The sequence below is a fragment of the Falco rusticolus genome, chromosome 5 (genome assembly GCF_015220075.1).
Source record: "Falco rusticolus isolate bFalRus1 chromosome 5, bFalRus1.pri, whole genome shotgun sequence".
NCBI classification, from domain to species: domain Eukaryota; kingdom Metazoa; phylum Chordata; class Aves; order Falconiformes; family Falconidae; genus Falco; species Falco rusticolus.
The window spans coordinates 84,524,697-84,548,846 of NC_051191.1; the positions used below are offsets into that span (position 1 = coordinate 84,524,697).

Here is a 24,150-nt window from a genome sequence, read left to right on the forward strand (position 1 = left end):
AGATACTTGTTTGTATTCCTCTGTACCGTGCCCATCATCTTTTTTTTTTGAATCGTGCTATACAAAGCATATAGTTTGAACACCAGTGCCTCCACAATATTCTTTTATTTAGAAATGTCATCCCAATATTTTGGGGAAATTAATTGAGTTGATAGGAATTTACCTAAATTAAACAATGTGCTGCATTTCACATATGTCCTTGTTTCTCCTTTGAAAACAGATTTACAGCTCTGCTTGCTGGTAACCAAGAGGGATATTTTCAAAATTTGAAATGCAGCTGAATTGTTCCTGTTTTATAGGAAAGACTGGTGCTGGGAACCTCTCTCTGACTAAAAGAATTAGGGTCAGATCTCTTTTTATCATATATTGATTATTCATACAGCCTTTATAAGCATACCTCCATATTCAGGTTTGTGTCCATTATTTTGATTTTATAGGGGAGGATATCAGCCTTGAACATCAACCCTCAAAGGTTCTCCCTTTAGGAAATCTGCTTTATTTTCTTGTATGCATGGAAATGCAGATGGTTTTGAGATGGCAGAAGCCAGGAGGGACTCCCGAGTGTAACATTGAATCCTTCTGTGAAAAAACAAATGACGCATAAATGCTAAATGGACAGAGTAGGTGTCTTACATGTCATTTAGCTCTTTAAAAAATTGTACTACTAAAACAAAGATGAATCATTCTAATATATAGAACTCGCAGCCCACCAGGCCATTAATTCTAACATGTCATGCAAGAAAATAAAATGTTTTGCATAAGTAAAACAAAGAAAGTTGTCAAATTAAAGATGGTTATAATCAAATGAATGGATCTGAATGACTCATTTGAATGTTTGAATGTGCTGCCTGAGGTAGCTAAGGGAAGGAATGATTAATGACAATGGATTAGTTGAAAAGCAGCGTAGATATAATTAAATTATAACAATGTGCTTGCCGAGCTAATAATAACAACCATGAATTTTAATGAAATATTAATTCTTGCTAAATAGCCATGTAATTCCTGTGAAACCACATACCGCTGTCTCTATTAGTAAATGCAGTTTAGTTACTTATTTTGTGAATAATCCCACTAATGATTCACAAATGATCCAAAATACATGGAACTAGATGATAAGATGATACAAATATGTATAGCCCTATTTGGTGAAAACAACCATGAACCTGTCTTGTGCAGACAAAGAACCAGATTAGCCCATTGACCCCGAAGTCCAACAGTTTTTATGGACTGTTCAAAGTCTCGCAGGATGGGATCATTTTTACCTAGTTTTTTCTATAGTCAGAAGAATGCGTTTCCAGAGAGCATTCTTTTCCAACCTAAATGGTTCTGTGATTCCAGCCCAGCTGTATTAAGTTTTGCTTTGCTTCAGTCCCACATTTTACAGGTTGGTGTACTACAAATTCGGTCAGACACCCAAGGGCTCCCATTATAATGCATGTGTCACAAACTTCTTTGCAAGGCAGGCAGCACAGTTCATTATTAAAAGGAAGAATGAATGGCAGCCTGAAGGGAGTCCTTCCAATTCCTTGTCATTGGAGAAGGCTGGTAGTTGCAGTGTGTGTGATACCCTGGGAAAGGGGGAATAGAAAGAGAACAAGGGTGATGGACGGCATCATAGGGAACAGCAAGACTATGATGAATGTGATCTGTAGTTGGATGAGTTAAAGTGTAAACATGAGGATGGTAAGGAGAACTTTGCAGTATTGACTTTGCAGGAAGAAACAGCAGACACAAATCAAAATGTTCACATGCAGTACAAGATGACCTGATGGAAAATATCTAAAACTCTCTGGATAGAGCTATTGGGAATATAACAGAAAAGAGAGAGAGAAAGAAAAAATAGTATATAATTTTAAAAGGCAAATCCATTTTACTTTTTTAGAAGAGGACCCAGAAGGAAAACTCTGTTTAACAAATTTCTGTTTAGCTTAGCTTGGTCCTCTGATCAAGAGTTCATATGAACACAACAACAATACAGAGTATTCAGACCATATTATGACTATCCAGGAACAAATAGAAAAATGTTCTATTTGAGTGAATTAGTGTTACCGCTGCTGATTATTTAAATAAAATGGCTTATGATACAGGTGCTGCTCAGGCATGCTCATGCTCAGCATGAATTTATTTTGGCCCTGCAGAGACTTCCTGAATGGGATTAAAAGGGTCAATAAATCCTTCTCTCTGTTTCTCAGCTATAAAGTAAGATAATAATGCCTTTGTCTGCCTTGACTCTGTGTGCTTCATGGGATGAGGACTGTTACTGTGTGTCAGTACATCTCCTTTATCAACCTGTCAGTGCCATTGTTACTCAAATACTGCTAATAAGGGAGCTATCTTCTCAGAGTGATACTACTTTGTAGGACAGAAATTGCCCAGCTCCCTCTGGTAATGACTCATTTTCTTCCCTGTTCTTTAGACATCTGCTGATTTGTATGTAAGTTTTTAAAATTAAGTAATTGCCATTGGTCTCCCAGGTTAAATCACTGGTTCCTGGGTGGAGATGAATGGCATTTCCTGGCTTATTAATTATGTGTCCTGCTTTTTTCTACTGTGTTCTCGTTGTGTATGGTATCAGTGAAGGTTTCCTCCCTGATTCAAGGAACAACACTTTGCATTTCCAGGCTGACTCCCCCTCCAGAGAAGGACCTGTTTGCCAGACTGACAAAAATTGGCCATTAATATCAATTGAGTTTAAATTGTTACCTTTCACCAATAACCTACCCATGGAATTCGTTGAAAAATTCAGATTCATGCCAACATAAATGATGTCATCACTGAGAGACTTCTCTAGTGAAATTCTGTTCTATGTGGTGAAGATGTAGGAGTAGTATCACTCTTTGCTTGGCTGACATAAAGTAGCTAGATACTGACCACAGTAGGTTTTCTATTAGAGTTCTGACCAACTGAGTAGAAAAATGGAGTATAAATTTTATCTCAGATTTGTGTTTGCATAGCTAGGAAGCTGGCCAAACTTTATCTTAAAACTTTCCTAAGGAAAGCCAAGAGAATCATAGGGTTACATTCTTGTAAATATTATACAGAACACTGTTAAAAAAAATAAATAATGAAAATCCCCATCCAACACTCACTAACTTTGCCTAATTTCTTCCCTTCTCTGCTCTTCTGTGCTTGTCTGGCCACCCAGAAATTACTACAAGTGGTTCAATCCTGATGTACATTAGAACAAACCATATAACTATTGACAATATATCCAAACCTGACATTTAATAACATTGAAGCATTTTTTTAAAGCTGCTAAAACAAACTACCATATTTATTAAACTTCCTTTCCCTGCCTTTTGTCTTTGAAATGTCATGAAGATGATACAAATTTTAAAAAACTGCAAATTTGGAAGCATGGTATATTGAAAAACAAACAAACAAACAAACAAAACCAAACCCAAACCCCCAAACTAAAATACCTGGTTAATTTAATGGGAACTTTCAAAACCTGAATTGTAAGTGTCTTATGAAGGGTGGTTAAGTAAGTACAAATCCAGTAACCACAGTTAACAGCAAACAAATGAAAATATGCAGACAGGTGATTGTAATTTCCTAAGTTACTGACTTATTTATTTGAATTTTAACATACTGTTGTAAACAGCAATAAGATACATGGAAAAGTGGAAAGTGAATAGAAAGTTGAAATCTGGATGGCTAAAAGGGCATATGGTAATAACGATAGAGACAGTGTAGGTGAGCTGCCGTGTAATATCTTGTGAAACTAGACAGACATCTACTTTGGAAAGAATCTGTTGTTCACTCTCAAACTTCTCTTGCCATTACGGCTGCCAGGTCAGGCTTCTGTGCAGATGATCTCTGATATTTGCATTTATTGTCATAAAGCTTCAGAGCAGTTGTTTTAAGGATGTCTCCAAGGCTTGATCATTTATCCATTGCTCTTAATTGCAAAGCTCCCAGGGGCTACAAAACCAAGGTGTAAGCTGACTGAAAGTAGGTGCAGAAAATTTCACAAGTACAAAAAATGAAACAGAATTAATTTGTTGTTCTTTTTTGCTGAGGTTTTTAACTGGTCATTTGCTGGAAAGCTTTGGTCTCAAACTGTTGAATACAGAAACACTGCTGCTGAACCTTTCCAAGGTTAAAAAAAAAGTCACTGGAGTTATTTTCACCTGCTTTGTCAAGTCCTCAGTGATGTACTGATTGCCTCATCATCACAAGGAAAGTTCACAAGACTTCATTCAGTTGCACTTGAGCCTTTTAAGAAGTCAAGCTCTTACAGCAAAAGCTACTGTATAAAAGAAACATCTGCTAAGAAATGCATATAGTTGTTGCTTGGGAGGCACACTTGGACTTCGCTTTTTTTTTACTCTTTACTGTTAGCTCTAGAATTAAATCATGATTTTTCCTAAGATGATCTATTTCTGTTCATTTGCATATTTCAGTATATCTGTGTTGCTTTTTTAAAGCTCGAGTGAGATATTGTGCAAAGTGAATTGAAATGGTCTTTCTGTTTGATTCTAGGATTACAGTTTAATTTTCTATGAATGCAGTGCATATTCTGGGTACAATACCGAAAAGTCTGTTCTTCACTTAGCTAGGTAAGAAAACACAATCTATGAGTTCTACATGTGCCTGAATTTCCTGTCACTGACGACAGAGTGAATTCTGTTTGTTAAATCAGTTTGGTAGGAACTTAGGGTGATGAAATATCTGTTCCCTTTAAACTGGTCTGTAGCCTGACCCTGTTGCTCCAATCGAGCAGTTTCTCAGGCTCCTAAAGGGTCTTGCGTGAGCTAGTGCGTCTCAGTATAGATCCAGAAACACTTGAATTGTTGCTAGGAAAGCTGAGGGCCTGGGATGTTTTGATAGTTCTTGCAGGAAGTTCTTGGAGGTTTGGAGAAATATGCTTGGAAATGGATGCTGCTGAGTACTTGCAGCAGAACACTGAATGTGCTTCTGTCTTCCCTCTGCTCATTGCAGCTCAAATTCTGCTGTCTGCCCCGGGGGCTGGGAGAGAGGGGGGGTGGATTTCTGAAGTTATATAAAGGCTAGGGGTAGAAATACAAGTAAATCTGTCCCTTCGGAACTGCTTACCCAGGTGAAAACACTGGTAATGAACTGATAAATCTTTAATACCGTTGCTGAAGTTAGTGAAATGTTGTGAATGTGTCAGGTAATTGATAATGTCTAGGTAGCCAGATGTGTTTTTGTTTTGCTCCAGCCTCAAAAATAACAAATGAAAGTCACTATTTTGAGTCTCTGTAATAGATGATAAATGCTAACAGTCAGCACCAACTACATTTTTCTAACTGAATGGATAAAGGCAGTTTTGTGATGAAGCCACCATAATTGTACTTTTTTGGTTGTTAGTTCACAAAATTCTGTCATTTTCTATTGATCTCTGGATAATTTTATAGGCTTGGAGAAAATGTGGGGTTTTTTTGTTTGATCTCTTATGAGTATTCCTGACTTTTTCTCAAAAATATTGTTTCTTTCCCCCAGGATTTTAAAGGAACACGAAGATAAAGTGAAAGAGAAAACCATTAAACTTCAATCTGATACGAATAAAAAATCTTGCTGTATCAGGCCATAAAATACTGGGGCATGCTTAGACAAGTCATACATTTCTACGACACTACATGGCACCGTCAGATTTGCTTTATCTTCCAAATATTTTTGCTATGTATTTCTGAGTCTAGGTGTAAGTGAAACTAAAAATCCTTGTATGCTCTGATCTTCACTTTTACAAATACTGTCTTTAGTTAATTGTCAATGTATTTGGGGCGGTAACAGTCTGTTTGATGCCTAACACCACTGAATCCTGCTTTGTGATCAGGCTTGTAGAAGCTGCTATATTTTTAATATAAGAAATAATTTTTTATGAAGAAAACTACTTGAAATTTGCAGTAAATTTTTACTGGTGTGGATGACCTATGTTCTGAATACTTCTGTTTATTTCAATGCTCTTGAGATCCTGATTTCGTGCTGACTCCTGTTACAGTTTTTTAAAAGTTGAAATAGGTAGCTGGCTGGTTGGTTAAAAGTAACACACCAGCAATTGCAAAGTATAAGGTGATATTTTAAAGCTTAGTGTGAAGTATACGTGAACAAAGGATTGAAGAACTATGAAGATTTTCGTAAGTACCTTCAACTCCTTTATACTACGTATTGTTGCATATAGGTTGTTGGTAAGAACTCCTTCCTCGCACTTAGATGTGATGAGTTAGGTATGTTTAGGCAGGTCACTGAGATACCATGCAGGCTTCCCTGAGCTGTTGTCAAATAAGCTGGTATGTTTCCATGGTGAGGTGGTGCTACGCAAATATCTAGCTTAGTATCCAGAAACAGTAAAGTCGTGGTACTGCAGTGCTTTACTCTGGCTCGTTAGCATTGCACTCGGAGCAAATCAGCCTGCACTCTTCACCGTATGTGATGCGGCTTTGTGTTGCAGAGCTTGCTTTAAACCTCTATACATGTAAAACCTCTATACATGTACCTACATGGGAAGTTCATTTCGCTGGTGTCGTTGGTTGTAGAACAAAGCATATTATGGTCAACTGAACAGCTCTTTGTCTGCACGGGTCTGTCCCAGAAGGTTTCATGCCAGATGCTGGAGGCAGAATTTTCAGAAATAGTAGATCTTATTTTGAGGAAGATCTTAAGAAACTTTCAAGCAATTAAGGAGTGAGAAATCTCACAAAAATCCAATGAGATATTGCTCTCTTTAGCAATGTTAAGAAAAAAATCCTCCTCATGTAGCTAAATACATGACTGGTTTTTCAAAAGCATCTGCCACAAGGCATTTCCCTTTGGTTTAATCAGGGCCTGATAGCACTGAGATGCAGTGTTTGAGAAATCAAATCCATAGGGACTTGTTTCAGAAAAATCATAGCCCACCCTGGATCATAAGAAACCCAAGTGTCATAATTACTTTTGGAAGCATTTGTAGAATATAAATGAAATTAGGAATTTGAGAATGGGTCACCCAGACAGCACGAGAGCAAGTTATTCTTGTTGGTATTTGTCTTCACTGCATCCAGCTGTTGTGGTAAGCATACAGGAGTGATTATTCATGATGGTGAGCTTGTTGGGAAAGTGGAACCCATGGCATTATTTCATTAAAATACCAAGCAAAACTGTAGACTTTTATTATGAGACTTACAGACATGTTTTCAGTCCATTTTCTAAATGTTTCAGAAAAGTTATTTTTCATTTGAATAATGAATCAGTTTGAAACTAAAGATGAAAGTTAAGCACTAGTTCAGTAAGTAACTCTATTTTGGGATGAAAAGTTCATCGGTAATTAGTTGTGCTCTTGGGATTTCGGTGTGATCAAAGGTGTTTATATAGCACCAAGAACTATACAACAGGTTTCTTCTGATGCCAACCTGTATAGAATAAATTGCCTCACAAGTAGTGCACACCCATGTAAACTCTGAGAGGATGATCAGTTGGTAGGAGAAGGTGGGAAAAATTAATCTTCTCAGCCTGGTCAGGTACCCAGTACTGACAGATCTTTGGGTATCACACACACTACAAAGCCCATTTCCATGGACGTAACGCAAAGCTCCTTTGGAATGGGTGTATGTTACAGCTGTAAGTAGTAGTGGGCTGCCGTTGTGACCTGCAAGGGGGACATCGTGAGCTACTGTGTGTCAGACAAAACTGGTTCCAGCCTGGCCAGATGCAAGCCAAGCAACAGTAGAAAAAAAACCATTGCACACTATAAACTTACTCAGAGAAGTGTACAGCACCTCCCCACATAACATATGTAAGGAGTAATTCTGCAGCTGTTAAGGGGGGACACACACCACTTGCAAGGGACGTGTGAGGAACAGGCCACGTTGATGAAAGTTTGCTCCTGGAAGAACTGCAGTCGGTGGTCGTTCCCATGCTGGAGCAGGGACAACTAAGGAACAGAACAGCGGGAATCCCGGTGCCCAGGACAGCTGGAAGCGTTGGCCACTTGAGTGGCAGAAAGCATAATGCACACTGCCTCAAATTCTTGTGCTGCCTGTTGGCTCACTGGATGGGTTCTGACAGTGTACCTCACAGTGAAGCTAAAGGAAACTGAAACTTGGGAGCAGGAGAGAGGAAAAAAAAGTATGTTGATACGTTTGTCTCATTGTTTGCATTCTTTTTCTTTCCCCAGTATCTGAATTGGCAATGAAAGATTTATGTTGATTGGTAGAAAATTAACTCAGATAAAATCCCCCAGCTTCAGACTGCTTGTTTGCAACATCTGTGTATTGGCAGAATTTTCTGCCATGTGAGATCATTATTGAATAAATCTCTTAGAAAGCAGAAATATAAAGCAAATGAGTAGCAACTTCCTGAATTCATCCACAGCTGCTGAAATAATGGGTCTTTTTGATTATTGAAGTGTCAGGAATTGCAATAACACTCACATACACTCCTGAAAAAAAAGCAAGGATGTGCATTTTGACCTGTTTACACCTCAAACAACTAAAGTTCTTTTAATATGAAGCTGGTAAAAGATAATCTGATTTTTATATGATGAAAATAGACACCTCAAGGGGAAAAAGAAATAGGTTATGTTTACAGGGCAGGAATAAAAGTTCATTGCTATTACTTTAATACTGAATTAGTACGGAGAAGTACATACTAACTAACCTGAAGTAGTGTGTCTAGTGACACTAATTCCTTACAAATGTACTGGGAAGTTAAAGGTCATCTGATGAGTCGGATAAGCATTGCTTCTTTCTTTTCAAACACTGAAGAGGACAGTGTTTCAAACAAGTTCAGCTGTACTGGAAAACCATTCAGCTTCTGCGGTCATCAGTCTCCTTCAGGTGCCTTTTCTGCAGCATGCTCCTCCGGAGCACAACAGCCATTGCCAGTCTTTCCCCATTCCCAGCAGAACCCAGATGTAGAGGGGCTTGCTCACTGGAAGTGACTGATTTTCATCACAGCAGGGAGTAGGGAAGCCAGTGGAATGGGCGCATTCAAATAGATTGTGCTGTGGCTCTGTGTATTACTCAGGTCCTCATATTACTGGAGCTGCTGTGTGCGTGTATGTGGGTGATGAGCAGTGAAGATTCTGCTCCCTGTGGTGTCTGTGTAGCTGATGATGGTAGTATTGTGTGTGTATCTGCATCTCTGCAATATGTACTCAGCTTGGGATTTTGGCTGGACTTGCAAAAAGGGACAGCAGCAGCCGCAGCTGTCATCCCTCTGTGACATGCTGTGTTGTGCCCCACGTTTCCACGTTTTATTTTGTGCCATCTTTAGCTCATCTGCTGTGAGATTTGCGTTCTTTTGCTCTGAGCATATAATAGAGGGTCTTTACCAGGTTTTTTGCTGCTGTGTCTGGCTTCAGCTTTTTTTTGCTGTCTTCTCAATGACCACGTTGCAAAGTGGGCATTATCAGCTTTGGAAAATCACAGCCTGCCTGTTTGCAGGCTTCAGTGCTCCTGTAGCACTAAACTTAAGTCTTGCCTTTGCAGAGCAAATCATGGTTATGAATCAGGAATGTGAATATCGCTGGATCTGTATAGCTCAGGGGGCAGAGTACAGGGTGGGTTTGCAACTCACCATCCCCACCAGTTATTACTCCTTCATTGTACCTTTTAGAAGTTATTAGAACTCGGCAGTAAACCAGTTTAAGTTACTGCCTTGGCAGAATCTCAGGAAAAAAAAAAAGTTTGCTACTGCTTTGGTAAGCTGAGCTAGCCCAGCAAAATCTGACAAATACCAGAGCTAGTAGGAGGATATGGGTGGAAAACACAGCTAAGATCACAGCTGTGAGAAAAGTCTACGAGGGGTTGGCAGCCCATTTTCAGTAGCAGTGAGGTGTTTAATGGTCTCATCTGTTTGTACCTTCAGCTTTAAATGCAGATAAACGGAATGGGATGTGAACTGTTCCCCGTGCTTCTCGGGTGGCTTTGGGGGCCAGTGCTGAGCTCAGTGTTGCTGCAGCCAAACACTAGTTTGGATACCTCTGCTAGGGGCTGAAAAGCCTCAAAACTACCGTTGCATAGCTCAGAGATACAGCACTCGGCTGCAAAGCTCAGTGTGGGTCCCCTGTAGCTGGTCTGTTTCGGCATGACCTTGCTCCCCGTCGTTACAGGTGCAAATGACTGAACTACATTATACTGCGCTGCAAGACAGCTTCGATCAAGGTCCTTTGAATCTAGACTATTAAGGCTTATCAGTTGTCATAGTAACCCTGTGTTATATGGATTTATATTATGAAGCTGTAGTAAGGCTGTTGCTCATCCCTTTAAAATAAGGCATAAATCACTAATGCGGCTTATCAGTGATAGGACTTGTTTAAGTACTATTCTAACAGAGAAACTGATTGGCATTAAATGACATGTCTGTTAGCAGAGGAAGACAAATGAATCATAGGAGTGAAACTTTCTACACGTATGCTTTGTTGAAATGCATTGGTGTCATTAAAAGCCGCAGGGGAGGTTGTGCAAGGAAGGACTAAACTCACAGAGGACGTCTGAAGCTCTTGCTTTTGCCATGTCCATGCCCAGTGCAGGGTGTGCTGTACGGCATCATCAAGGCAAGTGGAGAACATATACACAGATAATTAAATGGTGGAAATTTTGTTTAATATTTGTTCCTCGTTGACATGATTCTTAGGCTTGTGTAAAACAGTAGCTGAAGTATCTTTTTGTCATTGCTGTGAAGACGATGTAGCTGTGCAAATGTAGTATACTTAGACTTCTGCAGGGTGCCGTTGATCAGGGGAGTCATACAAAATCAGCATTACAGGCAACTACCGAACGATTAAAACTTACCTGCTGGCAGGTCTCAAAATGTAATGCTAAATACGCAAGGCATGGTCTGCCATGAAGGGGAGTGTGTTTTATCAAAGCTGCTGATAGCTTATAAAATCTCCACCCTTGGAAGTTTTCAGGACAGGTTTTACACAAAGCCACGGTGAAATGACATAGCATCGGGAAAAGTTCTGCTTGGAGCAATAAGTTGGACTAGAAACCTCCAAGGTTTCCTTACAACCAACATTTCTGTGGTGCAGATGGAAAAAACCCAGATCATCTTTTAGTCAAGCAAACTATTCTGCGTGTCTGCTTTGTATACCAACATTAAAGCCTAACTGCCTAAGACTGCTACAGCACCTGCAACATAGCGTCCAGGGGTGCCATGAGAGCACGCTGTGGTGCAGGAATTTTGCAAGAAAGCAAAGTATCAGTCCTGTCTTGTAGAAGGGCAAGGAGGGTCCAGACGACTACAGGGCAGTAAGCCTTAGCACAATTCCTGGGAAAGAGATGGAGCAACTACTCCTGGAAACCATTTCCAGACAGATGAAGGACAAGGTGGTGACCAGGAATAGTCAGAATGGAATTACAAAGGAGAGATTGTGCTTAACCAGCCTGATAGTTTCTACAATGAGATAGCTAGCGTGGTGGGTGAAGGAAGGGTCGTGGATGTTGTTTACCTCAGCTTTAGTAAGGCTTTTGACAGTGTCTCCCGTAATACCCTCATTGACAAGGTGACAACGTACAGGTTAGGTAATCGGGCAGGAAAGCGCTTTGCAAACTGGCTGAATGACTGGGCTTAGAGGGTCTAAAGTAGAGAAATCTCAAGAGGGATCTTCTCAGTGTGTGTAAATATCTGAAGGAGGTGGGGAATGAAGAGGAGGGAGCCAGACTTTTTTCAGGAGTGCCCAGTGACAGGACAAGAGGCTATGGGCACAAACTGAAACACATGACATTCCATTTGAACACAAGAAAATACTTTTCTTTTTTTTTTTTTTTTTATTGTGGAGATGGTCAAACACTGAAATGGTTTTCCCAGAGAGGTTGTGGAGTGTCTATCCTTGGTTATCTTCAAAACCCAACTGTAAACAGTCCTGGATAACCTGCTCCAGCTTGTCCTGCTTCAGCAGTGGGGTTGGACAAGGTGTTCTCAAGAGATTGGTAGGTCACAGTAAAATTCTGACTGTATAATGTTCAAAGCCCCATGGGACTAGCAGGATCTCCGGGCTGGCTAGATTTATCCTCAGTACAATTCTGTATCCTCAGGCAATTACGCGAGTGTGAACCATAATTAAAAAAGCACATGACACACAGGCAAGTGAGAGATGAGGACGGCTTAGAAGAAAAGTTTGATTTAGGTTTGGTTTTGATTTATAAGCAGATTCCGTTTTTCTGTATGTCACTGAAGTGCAAGCTAGAAAGAACTAAAGATGAAGGAAAAGAAACATTTTGTGTCGGTACTGTTGAAGGAACAAGGATGGGAATAACATAACACAATGTCTAAGGTCTGGCAAGCAGGAGTGAATTTTGCATTTGGACCATGAACATTAGGTTGGAAGGGTCTAGGCATTTGTCCAGATTGAGACCAGATGTCCCTTTGCTTATACAGAGCTCCTACTTACTGGTATCATTTATCAATAGAACTCAAATGGAAAGCTCTCCCGGAAAATGTTATGCTTTAATGTCTCCGCTACATTTGTTAGTGGGAGGTGTCAGACCGGTCTACCTGGTGTTCTGAATATTTTCAGAAGTTCTTTTCTCAGTTATTTCCACTTCTTTCCTGGTAAAGGGTACTTTCAGGTTTTTAATTCCCCTGCTTCTGAATCCTCAATTCATAGCTCAGAAGTTGTTATTATGTGTTTTGTTGTTGTCTACTTGACGTACAAATGCTATCCATCACATGCTGCTGTTTCAGCTTCACGCAACAGTTGGTTGCTTGCCTGCCTACACTCATCCCGTAGGAAAGCAAGCAAAATAGTGAGAGGTTTTTTCTGAGTTGCTTTGTCAGTGGTGATAATAGCAGCTATAGGATAATCACGCAATTATGGAAGTAAATAGATTTTGATTTAATCAGGTCTCCTTGGTTAATGACATTGATTTATCGTGCCAATAAATGTGAAAAATATGCCACTATGGTGATAAATTACTTCTGCTAACTGATCGATGTTACAAATTGCTGTTAGTATGATGAGTTACATGTGCTTTTTTGGACTGCCGTTTCATATTTCTGCATCAAAATGGTAGGCCGTGTCTGGTTTGTGATTAAATTCTGTTGTGACCCTAACACAAGGGTCCATTTCTGGTTGTAGGGCTGTGTTGTACTGGAAATGCTGATGGTTCACTTCAGTAAATGGAAATGGCTAAACACAAAAGCGCAGGACTGAGCTGCAGAAGGGGATGTTCTGTTTTCCACATGAGGATTCAGGGGTCAGCTTAGGCTTGGTTCTGCTGACTGCTGTGCTTCTAAAAGACCATGTTTGATGATTCAGAGGAATGGCTTGGATTGTAGCCCATACCTGTGTGTTCTGTGAGTAATGCAGACTGAGTTTCGGTTGTAGTTGTCACCTGAAAGCTAACATGGTAGCTTTCACATCTGTGTTTTCACAATCACAAAATAGTTCTCTCCAAGCTGTCTCAAAAAATGCTGTCTTCGTGTTGTTTGCATCATCACATATCTCCAGTGTTTGTTTCTACTGAAAATCAGAAAAATATGAAACATACTAAGAAAAGGGAAAGGGAAGAAAGTCAGGGAAATTGAGTCAGTACCTGCAGAGACTGGGAAGACAGGTAAAGAGAACAGCAGAGATTGTAACAATTTTGAGATAATAAAAAACCTTTTCCTTTCTCTTCATCTGCACCCTGGAATAATTTTTTGCCTAAGGGACAGGTGCTCTGCTTTAGAAGTCATCTGTGAGCGGTGGTCTGCCCCTTTTTTGATCTCAGCTGTGTACAGCATGTGTCTTTTTAACCCCTTTTGTGTCTATCTCCAGAAGCAGCAGCTGTTTTCAGGGAACAGGACTGTTCCCTGTAGGCATGCTACTGCTCTGGCTCACCTCGGTCTACCTACTGTGCACAAAACCCAGTATCCAGGGGAATCTCTAGCCGATGATTCACACCCTCTTTCCTCTAAAACAATGTGTGACAAATGAGTTTAAAGTAATGTGTTTTCTTTTACAATGAGGCTATTAGAAAACAAACATTGTTACATCTGAAACATCAGGTTTATTTCTATAGTTGCTTTTTAAAAAGAGTTGTAAGTGCTGTGAACTCAGACTCAATTTTTAGGAAGTTTAGATACGGTCTAAAAGATGTATCTTCTTCCCACCTGCTTGTGTGCTTTGGGGATTAATATCTGAGATGATATCTGAGAAACACTGAAAGGAAATGTTTCAAAAAAACCCTAAAACTCTCCCACTTTTCCAGTTGGAACCAGTCTGTGAATGGTTAATGCCTATTGGAAAAAATAAAATCACCTGGCTTTGTTGTATGTTCAAACTAGGCAATCGCACACGCTGGCATGGACTTACACCTCATATGCCAACCTGAAAATTACTCATAAAATGTGTCCTCCATGCCACCAACACAACACAGTAAGAGAACGTGAAGTTCTCCTCAATTAGTGACCCTTGGGGTTACATTCTTTGAAAAACCCTTAGGTACATTTGTTAAGCAGTGTGTAACAGCAGCAGTATATACCTAGCCTCTGTTAGAAGGAGGAAGGGGAGTGGGGGGTGGGGGATTGCAGTGGATGGGTGGCATAATCGATATGAAAGGCTAGGATGTGATCAAGGGTTGTACAGGTGTCCTGGTTTCGGATGGGGTAGAGCTAATTTTCTTTTTAGTAGCTGGTACAGTGCTGTGTTTGGGATTTAGTACGAGAATGATGTTGATAGCACACTGATGTTTTAGTTGTTGCTAAGTAGTGCTCACTCTAAATCAAGGACTTTTCAGTTTCCCGTGCTCTGCCAGTGAGCAGGTGGACATGAAGCTGGGAGGGAGCAGAGCCAGGACAGCTGACCTGAACTAGCCAAGGAGATATTCCATACCATGGGACATCCTGCTCAGTATATAAACTGGGGGGAGCTGGCCAGGAGCTGCCGGTCACTGCTCAGGGACTGGCTGGGCATCGATCGGCGGGTGGTGAGCAATGCTATTGTGCATCTTGGGTTCTTTTCCCCTTGGGTTTTATTCCTCTTTCATTTTCTCTCCTTTTCATTACAATTGTTGTTGTTGTTATGATAATAATATTTTATTTCAATTATTAAGTTGTTCTGCTCTCAACCCATGAGTTTTACCTTTTCTCTGATTCTCCTCCCCATCCCAACAGGGGGGGAAGGGAGCGAGCGAGCAGCTGCATGGTACTTTGTTGGTGGCTGGGGTTAAACCACAACAGTAGGGAAGAGAGGAGCTACCTTAAGGGGACCAAGGTGGGAATTAGTTGTATCTTCCAGTATCTAATGGGGAGTTACAGTGAAAAGAGAGCTCAGAGGCAAATAGTAGAAGAACAAAAGCCAACAGTCCCGAGTTACGACAAGATAAATTCCAGCTGAACAAAAAATGCTTCCTGGTGAGATTAGCACAGCCACTGGAACAACTGCCCAGGGAGGCTGAGATGAATCTCTGTTCTCAGAAATGTTCAGTCCTTGTCTGGACAAGGCCCCAGGCAATACGAGTTATCTCTGAAGTTAGCTGGACTCTCATCAGGCAGCTAAAGATTTCCAGAAATTCCATTATTCTAAAATTCTATGAGGTTCTATAGCGAAATAACTCCAGCTGCTCTGTTTTGCTGTCCCCTTTGCATTTTGAACACCTTTTTCTTCCCTCCTCACCCATCTTCTCCATACATAGCAGGAGTCATTGCCTGGAGCTATTCTACTCTTAATCAGCTGAGAAAGGAGTTCTGAGAAAGGAGTTCTGATCCCCTGACTTCACCTGAACAAGGGAACTGACAGTGATAAGAGGTGGGTCCCTCTGGTGCCCTCCTGCCCCACCACCCTGCCCACCCCTCTCTCCTGCTACTCCAGCCTGCAGAAGAAAATCATGCTCACCAGTGAAAGCAGCCCTTTAAAAGCTGATTTCCCATTTATGTGACACTCGTGGGGCTTTGTAACTTGCAAGTGCTTACAATGCCATGTTATTTTGTCTATTGTACCAGTGACACTGGGGCATGCTTTTGTTAAGTAAATCTTTCTTTCTTAAATGTTATTTATACTTTTATTAAAACAAATGGCTTGCAGTATGTTCTGATCACAGAGAACATGTTACATCTACCAGTATGCACAGTACTTGACGTTATTGATCATACAGCACAGATTCTCCTCTGTTACATTGAGTTCATATGAGTCAGGCCACTTACAATGTTATTGACAGGATATTGAAATGACAGCACATAGATGTATTTTTAATGTAAGTAGTATGTGTGGGATGTAATTTACAGGTAAAGGAGAGTGACTGTTAGATTATCTTCTTGAAGCAGGGATTTATTCTTCACTATATACGTAGAATACCATATCCTTTATGAAATTACCCTCTAAGTGAAGGAAGTTTCTCTTAATTATTTACAATCAAATCTATATGTGGCAAATTAATTTATGAAGTAATATTAAATTTAAGACAAATCATGTAAGGAATTAGCTTTGAGAATGTTCTTCAAATAGCTCTACAGTTAAAACATGCTGTCTCTGGTAATATTCTTGTCCATGTTCTGGGCTGTTTCAACTTCCATTAAAAGTCTTAAGACATCGTAAAAAGGCTTTAAAACTTTTAATTTTGCACATAGGTGGGTCCCGGGAACAAGCCCTGCAAAAACCAAACCAAACTGAAACCTTAATAACATCTGGCAAGGGCTAGTTGGTGCTGGGAATAAAAAATGCGTGTGAGAATAGAGTCATACTGTACTGTTCTGTAGAGAACCTTGGGAACACGAGTGGCTCTCGTAACATTAGGAACTACCTCCCTAATCCTACCAGCACTGCAGCTGTGAATTGCACGTTATGCCTTTTAGAGGCATGCCCAGTATCCAGCTTTTTTTTGGATGCTCCTGTGTGCTTCAGGTGACAGGACAATCCCTGAGAAGAATTTTACTGCTTTTGCCTTAAGATTAGAGTCAAAGCAGAAGCAACCTTTCGCTTTTTTCCAGTGTTGTATTTGTTACTCATCAGGGACAGTCTTTTGTGTCAATCCTGTATTTCAGTTTTTCTCATGCTGTCCTCAGCTCATGATCTTCTTTTCCTATCAGTGAGAAGGAAAAGGAAAGCTTTAAACATGTGTCTGTTTCAGACATCAACGGCCATTTTGTCATTAGTATTTCAGTGGCTTGAGTTCAGGCCTGGAGTCTCTTACTCAAGCCTTGAGAAGACTCGGTTCAGACTCCGTGGTAGTTACCCAGACTTGTTGGATTGCTGAGGGAAGCCTGTCAGCCAGGCGCACCTGGCCTGCAAGGGCTTTGCCGACCTGTTTCACTAATGCTGGCCTGACGGATCCCATGTATGCTAAACTCACTGGTGCTTTCGAAACCTTACTGCTAGGTAACGTCTATAATGGCCTTGGAATCCTGCATTTTCTTTTTGATCACTGTGATTTGAAGATACGCAGCACTGCAGTAGGCATTCTCAGTTCTTAATGGGGTGGAGAAATAGGTGATAGGCTTGTCACGTGAAGAATAGCGCAAGCCAGTTTCCCGGGCAGGGCTGAATGTGACTGAAGTCTGGTCATCGCCCCAGGGCTGTGCCACTAACGGTACCAGCAAGGGCGTAATCTTGCAGCGCTGAGGTGAATGGGCACATAGGCAGGAGGCAAGGTGGGCACTGTTGAAGAGAGACCTACATTGCACTGTCATTAGGTGAAAGAGAAGCCAGAAAGAGCAGTACACTGCAGTGCTTAAAACACCTCTCAAACTGCTTAATGAGCAGTTCTAAGTTTTCTTTGCTGCTTCTTGTCCAATGCTTTCTGTCATGCAAAAATGACACGTTCTCAGTAAAGGCAGGCAGACCCTTGTGAATTCTCTTTTGGGTTTTTTGTGATTTGTCTTTTTTTAAACAAGGCGGGCTCCTTTTTCCCTTCTTCATTTTTATTTTAATATTGAAGTTATTAACCATTCATGCAGCGGGCAAAAGTGTAGTGCTGTCAAAGTGTAAGTTAGACGAACAAAGCAAGAGTCTCTCTTTCAGTTATAGGCAGCTCAGTGGTTTGGGGCAAAGGAGAAGGTGAAAACATTGTTTAGCTTTATATAAATGGAGGGGGCTGAGAAAAAAATCTGGTAGAATTCCTTACCTTCAGGTCCTAGAATCACAGAAGTGTTAGGAGAAAGGGATTTCTAGAGTTTTTTCTGGTCCAAGCCATTACTGAAAGAATAGCTGTTCTAGCTAGGAACTGATCCCTTGGAAATGACAGCAATATTTGACAGATAAAATCCTAGTCATTTTCTGAGGAAGATTCATCCTTTTTCCAAGAAAATGACGGAAAAAAACAACAGGGATGAACTACACTGCAAACAGTGTCTGTTACTGCTGGCGTACCGTTTAATTTAATTCTGCGCAGGTACCATGTGATACCATCCCTAGGCCGTAGTCTGTAGGCCAGAAGAAAACAGAGGCACTGTACAGTTTTTGTGAATTGAAACCCAATAGAAATAGATTTCTAAAAAGTAAAAGGTTGAGAAATACTGGCAAAATACATCTTCAAGTATGCTTTATTTGCAGGTGATTAAAAAGATTTTTAGGCAAAAAACCTAGTCAATCTCATCCAATACATGATGGAACATGATTTAGTGCCTAATGCCAGGCAGACTGGAAGATGGGGATATAGGACCAATTATGCAGTTTTTGACGAATTACATGTGATTATATGGTCAACATTCATATAGTAAAAAGACTTGATACATACGTATGAAGAATTATAAGCAGTTAATATTTTAACAATAAGCAGGAGATATTGTAAGAAAAAGAAGGGGTGTAAGGGAATGGGGAAGCTACAGACATCTTAGTAATATCAGAAGCCATAGACATTTTTTTAAAGACATTAGCTTGTTCCTGCAAATCACTGCACTCTTGAGAATACTATTTGCAATTTAAAACTTATCTAAAACATCACCAAAAGGAAACACTAATTCCTATTTTTTTTGAAGTATTTTGTATGAAGAATCTTGCAAAGAACTGAAATATGGCATGGCCAAGAAACATGAATTACCCACCATTTCAGAGACTTTGCATTCATCACATTTAAATACTAGGTGTCTGATTTCGGAAGGTCTCATGCAAAATCCAGCTATAAAAACTCACCACAGAATATTTTCAAGGATAAAAAGCTAATGTTTTTTTAAAGCTGTGACAGACATCCAGTTGTGAAAGTGAATTTTAAAACTAACGGTCCACATTTTCCAGAGGACATTCAAAAAGACATTATTGAACTTTCTGTAAATGCCCAGCTCTTGTCTGCACTTTGCATGGAATAGTTACCAAAGCTGTAACTTTGGACAGTTAATGGAATATATCACTGCCTGGAGTATTGCCAGAGGTAACATCATTATCTTTCCATAACTGCATAATGAGAATTAAATAATCACAAACCAAATTCCTATTATGAAATGACTTTTTTTTTTTCTCATGTACAATATATATATTCATTTATATTGAATATAAGTCCGGTAAAACTATCACAGTAATGTGCTGTAGTGGTCTTTCATAGTGAGAATACTGCCCTAATCACCTTTAACATGCAAAGCTTGGAAGAACCAGAAATTCACAGTAAGTAGTACAATTTGTATATGCATTTTCTGCCATCCTAAAGTTAATCAGCACACTCAAGACTGTTGCTTATTTTTCCTATATGTTTGACAAAAGCTACAGTTCTATATACTGTACATTCACAGTGGGATACCAACCCCCTGTACTTTCTGCAAGAAGGATCAGGTTGCCACTCTCCATCAGAGTAAACATTCTAGAATTTAATATAATAAGCTTGTGAACAGTTTGTCCTAGCTCGAAGTTCGGCAGTTCAGGACTTGATAAAATTCTCCTTTTCATCTCTCTGAAAGGTTTCTTGCTAGCGCATTTTGTAGTCATTAGATACTGACATTTCACATAGCTGTCCTTTAAAATCCAAGTCTACTGTGAAATCCAGGTCACGCTGTAAAAAGATTTAAATGTAACATGTAAGTATGACCGTAAGTTCAGTGTATGAATTCAGTTACCAGTGCTTGAGTTGAAAAGACCTGCAGATTAAAGAGATACCTACCATGGTTTCTAACTTATTTGGGGTTTTAATGTTGCTGACACTGGAAATGAAGGCTATAGGGTGTGTAATAGCATTCACCATACTATCTATGTCTAGGTCATATTAGTGTATTATTCGTAAGGCTGATTTACTGTCCTGGTTACAACTAGGAAGCTTCTGAAATGCTCTGCTATCATATCTGTTCTATAGCCATTTTTTAAGGGCATCCCCCTTTGAGTTGCTCTTAATCTAGGGTAACGGGGTTTCACCCTAGCAGTTATTCCAGAGTAGATCTTGGAAGATTCCCACTGTAGAGAAGCCTTCAGTCATTCTTTATCTTACAGTGACATATTTTCTGGAAAGAGGCAGTACATAGCCCCTACAAAATGGAGCTGTCTCTACAAGCTTTTGAAAGACTTCATGTTTCAGAAGAACAAAGTACTAACAAATCCTTTTGAATTGAGGTAGTCTCTCTGTCTTATGATAACTATCAAGAACACATTAATTTTAGCACCTAAATCTGCATTCGGGTACTTATGGTTGTGCAAACAAATTTGAAATATTTTCTTCATTTTTCCCTAAAAGAAAATAGATACATTCGACCCAAACCAAAATGTTCCAGTCCCCGAAGGACAGCATAAAGGTGTGAAACAGACTGTTTTCCTCTACTTTCACAGCAAGCAGTAGCTTCAGGAGTAAATGTGTTTGAATGATAAGTTTATTTTGTGTTTATTTCTTCCCTGTATCAACACTACTATGAAAACCACATCCAATCTGTATTTGGTGCAAAAAAAGGAAAAGTAATGCAAAAAGGGAAGGCAATGAAACTGAGGATTTGCTGCAGTCAACAAATGCAGTATTTCAACAATTACAGCTGCGTGGATTATAACAACATTATTTTAATGGGTGTATGTTGTAGTAGAAAATGAAGAGATTCTGCTCAAGGTATTTGGCAGAAAATGGTGGCACCGTTTCTCCGAGAGGCTGTACTTCTCATGTCTTGTTCTTCTATACAGGCATAGGTTGTTCATTAGACCATATCTCATGGTCTCCTTACAAGTTAAAAGAAGCACTGAATAACGGACATACTTGGTGTATGCCCATAGCAGAGAAATTGAGGAAGTTTTCACCGGTCATGACAGTGTGGTAGCCATCATGCTTTAGCTTTAGACGTCATCTGTATTTTCTGTGGAAAGCCACAATTTTTAAACCACCATATCACTTGATCGGTGACTTCAAGTTCATTTGATCAGTGAATTCATACAGATGTTCAGCTGAAATCTGTTACTTAATTTCCTAATCTTGGGCACTGGGTGGGAAATCTGGCTATACATGTGGAGTGGAAGTACATACTCTTGATAATCCTGTGCTGGCAGAAGGGATCTTACCCCTGATTTCAGTGACAGTATGAAGAGACCCTTGCCTATTTGTGTCATTAAATGTGAGCCCAGATGATTGCAGAGGGCAGCTGACGTGGTGATGTTCTTGAATTACTTCTTCCTTCCCATGCTATCATATTTGCAGGCTGATGTTCTGTAACATTAGCACTGCATTATCATTGCTGTCAGCAGCTTTGGTGAAGCTGTGACTAGAGCTCTTAGGAACAAACATGAATTTAGAGCCTTTAGTGTGTTTGTTGCTTTACTTACATGGATTATATTTACTGTTGATTATAGTTTGTGATCGGTAGAGTTGGAATTAGAATCAGTGATGCTAACTCACCACATTTTTTGCATTTGGTTTCATAGATATAGTCCCATAGATTTCTTCTCCTCGTCTCACAGTTAAATAGTCCTCTAAGTAGAAGACAGTTTGCTTCCAGTGAGTATAGGGAGCATCGGGTGCTAAAAATATATATATATGGGTATTATTTATAGAAATTGCATTTTTGTCTTACAAATCAAATCAAAAGACTTGGGAACAACTAAAAAAAAACCTTTCTTCTCATAGAATGCTTTAACTTATGTACTATATTAGCAAACATGCTTTACAACAACACAATTATGTTGATTGTCAGTTGGTTGTCTTTTGATTTTTACTGGAATATGTCAGCTGTGAGTCACACCCAGCAAGAAGGATTCCACAAAGCAAGTTACTGGCATAATAGGCACTTTTTTGATGCTTGCCTTTCAACCCACACACATTCAAATCAGGGAAGTCTTTACCACTAAGTGCTTTGAAAGTCAGAAGTCTAAATTAGTTCAAAAAAACAATTAATCAAAACCATGAAAGAAAGGCTCATCAAAAACTATTAATCACAATGACACAGATGAAACCTTTGGCTCATGATCCTGGAAGAGCAGATTTTATCGTTTCCAGGAGGAGAGGGCTGGGGAAAGGACACTTGCACTTTAATCTGAGTTTGGACTTTTTAAAGGCGTCTGCTATGGGCAGTTTGCCAGAGGTGGCTACTGGTCCAAATTAATTTCTAGTCTTGCTTAGCACAATCATTTTGACGACCTTCTTCTATTTCAGGTTTTTGTTTTACTTATTTTATTTCTGATTTAAATTAAAATCTTGGAGTAGTGCCTAATGAACTTGCATTGGTTACTTCTTGTTCCCAGCATTCTTGCAATTAACAGCATCTAGGAACATAAGAACAGGTGTACAAGTTCAGAGACTTCCTGACCTGGCAAAAAAGCCTCTGATAAATTTATTTTTCTTCCATTTGTTTCTCCAGTCACTTTTTTGATGCAGACATGGGCCCACTGTATTGAATCATGCTAATAATATCTTAGCACTGTTTAATAAACAACGATCTCATTTCATTTCAACATCAATGTTTCAAAAAAAACCCACAAACTTGGCTTTAGAAATTGTTTGTGACTGGGGAAAGAGTGAAGCTTTTTTAAAAAACTGTTAGGACAGGAATTTTTAACAGTTCTTTTTTTTCCCAGAATTCTAGAATCAGAAGACAGATATAAACAGACTTCTGTCAGAAGCTGTGTTGGCAAACTGGTATCTTCCAAAGGAAAGAATTTTACTGGATAATTTCTGGCTATGCATCTAGGGAGTTTTAATGACTGTTAATCTCAAATGCTAAATGGAGAGATCCTCTTGCAGGAGTTCAGGTCCAGAATCTGTTTTCCATTTGGACATGCCTTTCTAAAATTTCTAATTGAAAACGTGTCAAACCAAAACAAAACTGAACTTCTGTTTTGAAGCATAACTGCTGTCTTGTACACACACATGTACATGTGCCCTTATGCAGAGCTGTCTTGTTTAGAAAAGCTGGCATACCTGGAAACTTGTGTTCCATGAACAGGATAAGTGTGTGGAATGTAGGCACAAGCCTTCAAGTCCACTCCAAATCACAATTATTTTCTTTGTAATTTTTAAAAAAAGTTGTATCAATGAACTGGCACTTTGTCACGTCCTACAAACTTGGATATTTTACTGAATTCATTGAGCTTTGCCAACAGACACTAGATGAGAGTGCAGACCAGTCTTCTAGACGGTGGTGTCTATTCCTTCAGCTACAGAATGGTCTTTTTATGGAGTAACTTGTTCTGTGCATTCCTTATCATGATGTTCTGAATAGAGGCAGAGAACCAGTTCCCTCAGCCTCCTGTCTACACTCATGCTAATACAGGTCAGGAAGATTTGCTGCAAAGACATAGTTCTGACTCAAGTTCAGGTCGTTGCTCACCAGATTCCAAGAGTCTTTTCCAGCTAAGCTGATTTCTATCCAGTTGGCCCAAGCAGTAGCCTGGAGTTGTTTGGTCCCAGATGCAGGACTTTGTATTTGGCATTGCTGAATTTTACAGGGTTCTCATCAGCCCATTTTGAACCTGTGTAGCTCTAAATAGCAGCCCTTTCTCTCCAGCCTGTGCTCCTCCCAGTTTGGGATCATCAACAGATCTGCTGAGAGTGCACTTTATTCCATCATCCAGGTCATTAATAGAGATGTGGAACAATACTGACCTCATTGTTGGTCACCTGTGGGATGCTGCTTATAACTGGCCTCTGGTTTGACTTTGCTGACTGACACATTTTGAGCCAATTTTTCACCCATGTTACTGTTCACTTATCCAGTCCATATCTGACCAATACAGCCATAAGGATGCTGTGCAAGGTTGTATAAAAGCCCTTGCTGAAGTCACAGTATACAACAGCCACTGATCTTCCCTCATCAACACAGCTAGCTGTCTAGAAGGCAATCAGGTTTGTCAGGTATGATTGGATTTGGTAAATCCATGGTAGCTGTTTTCAGTCACCTTCT

The 24,150-nt window shown here is 39.8% G+C and overlaps 2 protein-coding genes across 3 annotated transcripts in view; one reads left to right on the forward strand and one right to left on the reverse strand.

Moving 5' to 3' along the window:
• The window catches only part of CRACR2A (calcium release activated channel regulator 2A), a 60,729-nt gene extending 54,822 nt beyond the window's left edge, over window positions 1-5,907 (forward strand). For both annotated transcript variants that reach the window (XM_037390095.1, XM_037390096.1), the window contains exons 17-18: window positions 4,486-4,562; window positions 5,467-5,907. In XM_037390095.1, coding sequence (XP_037245992.1) covers window positions 4,486-4,562; window positions 5,467-5,557 — 168 coding nt within the window. In that variant the 3' untranslated portion in view covers window positions 5,558-5,907. The remainder of the gene's footprint in view (window positions 1-4,485; window positions 4,563-5,466) is intronic.
• Window positions 5,908-18,217: 12,310 nt separating this feature from the next.
• Window positions 18,218-24,150, reverse strand: part of PRMT8 (protein arginine methyltransferase 8) — a 74,260-nt gene continuing 68,327 nt past the window's right edge. Inside the window, exons 9-10 of the mRNA XM_037389903.1 lie at window positions 21,651-21,772; window positions 18,218-19,841 (exon numbers count right to left, since the gene is read on the reverse strand). Coding sequence (XP_037245800.1) covers window positions 19,758-19,841; window positions 21,651-21,772 — 206 coding nt within the window. The 3' untranslated portion in view covers window positions 18,218-19,757. The remainder of the gene's footprint in view (window positions 19,842-21,650; window positions 21,773-24,150) is intronic.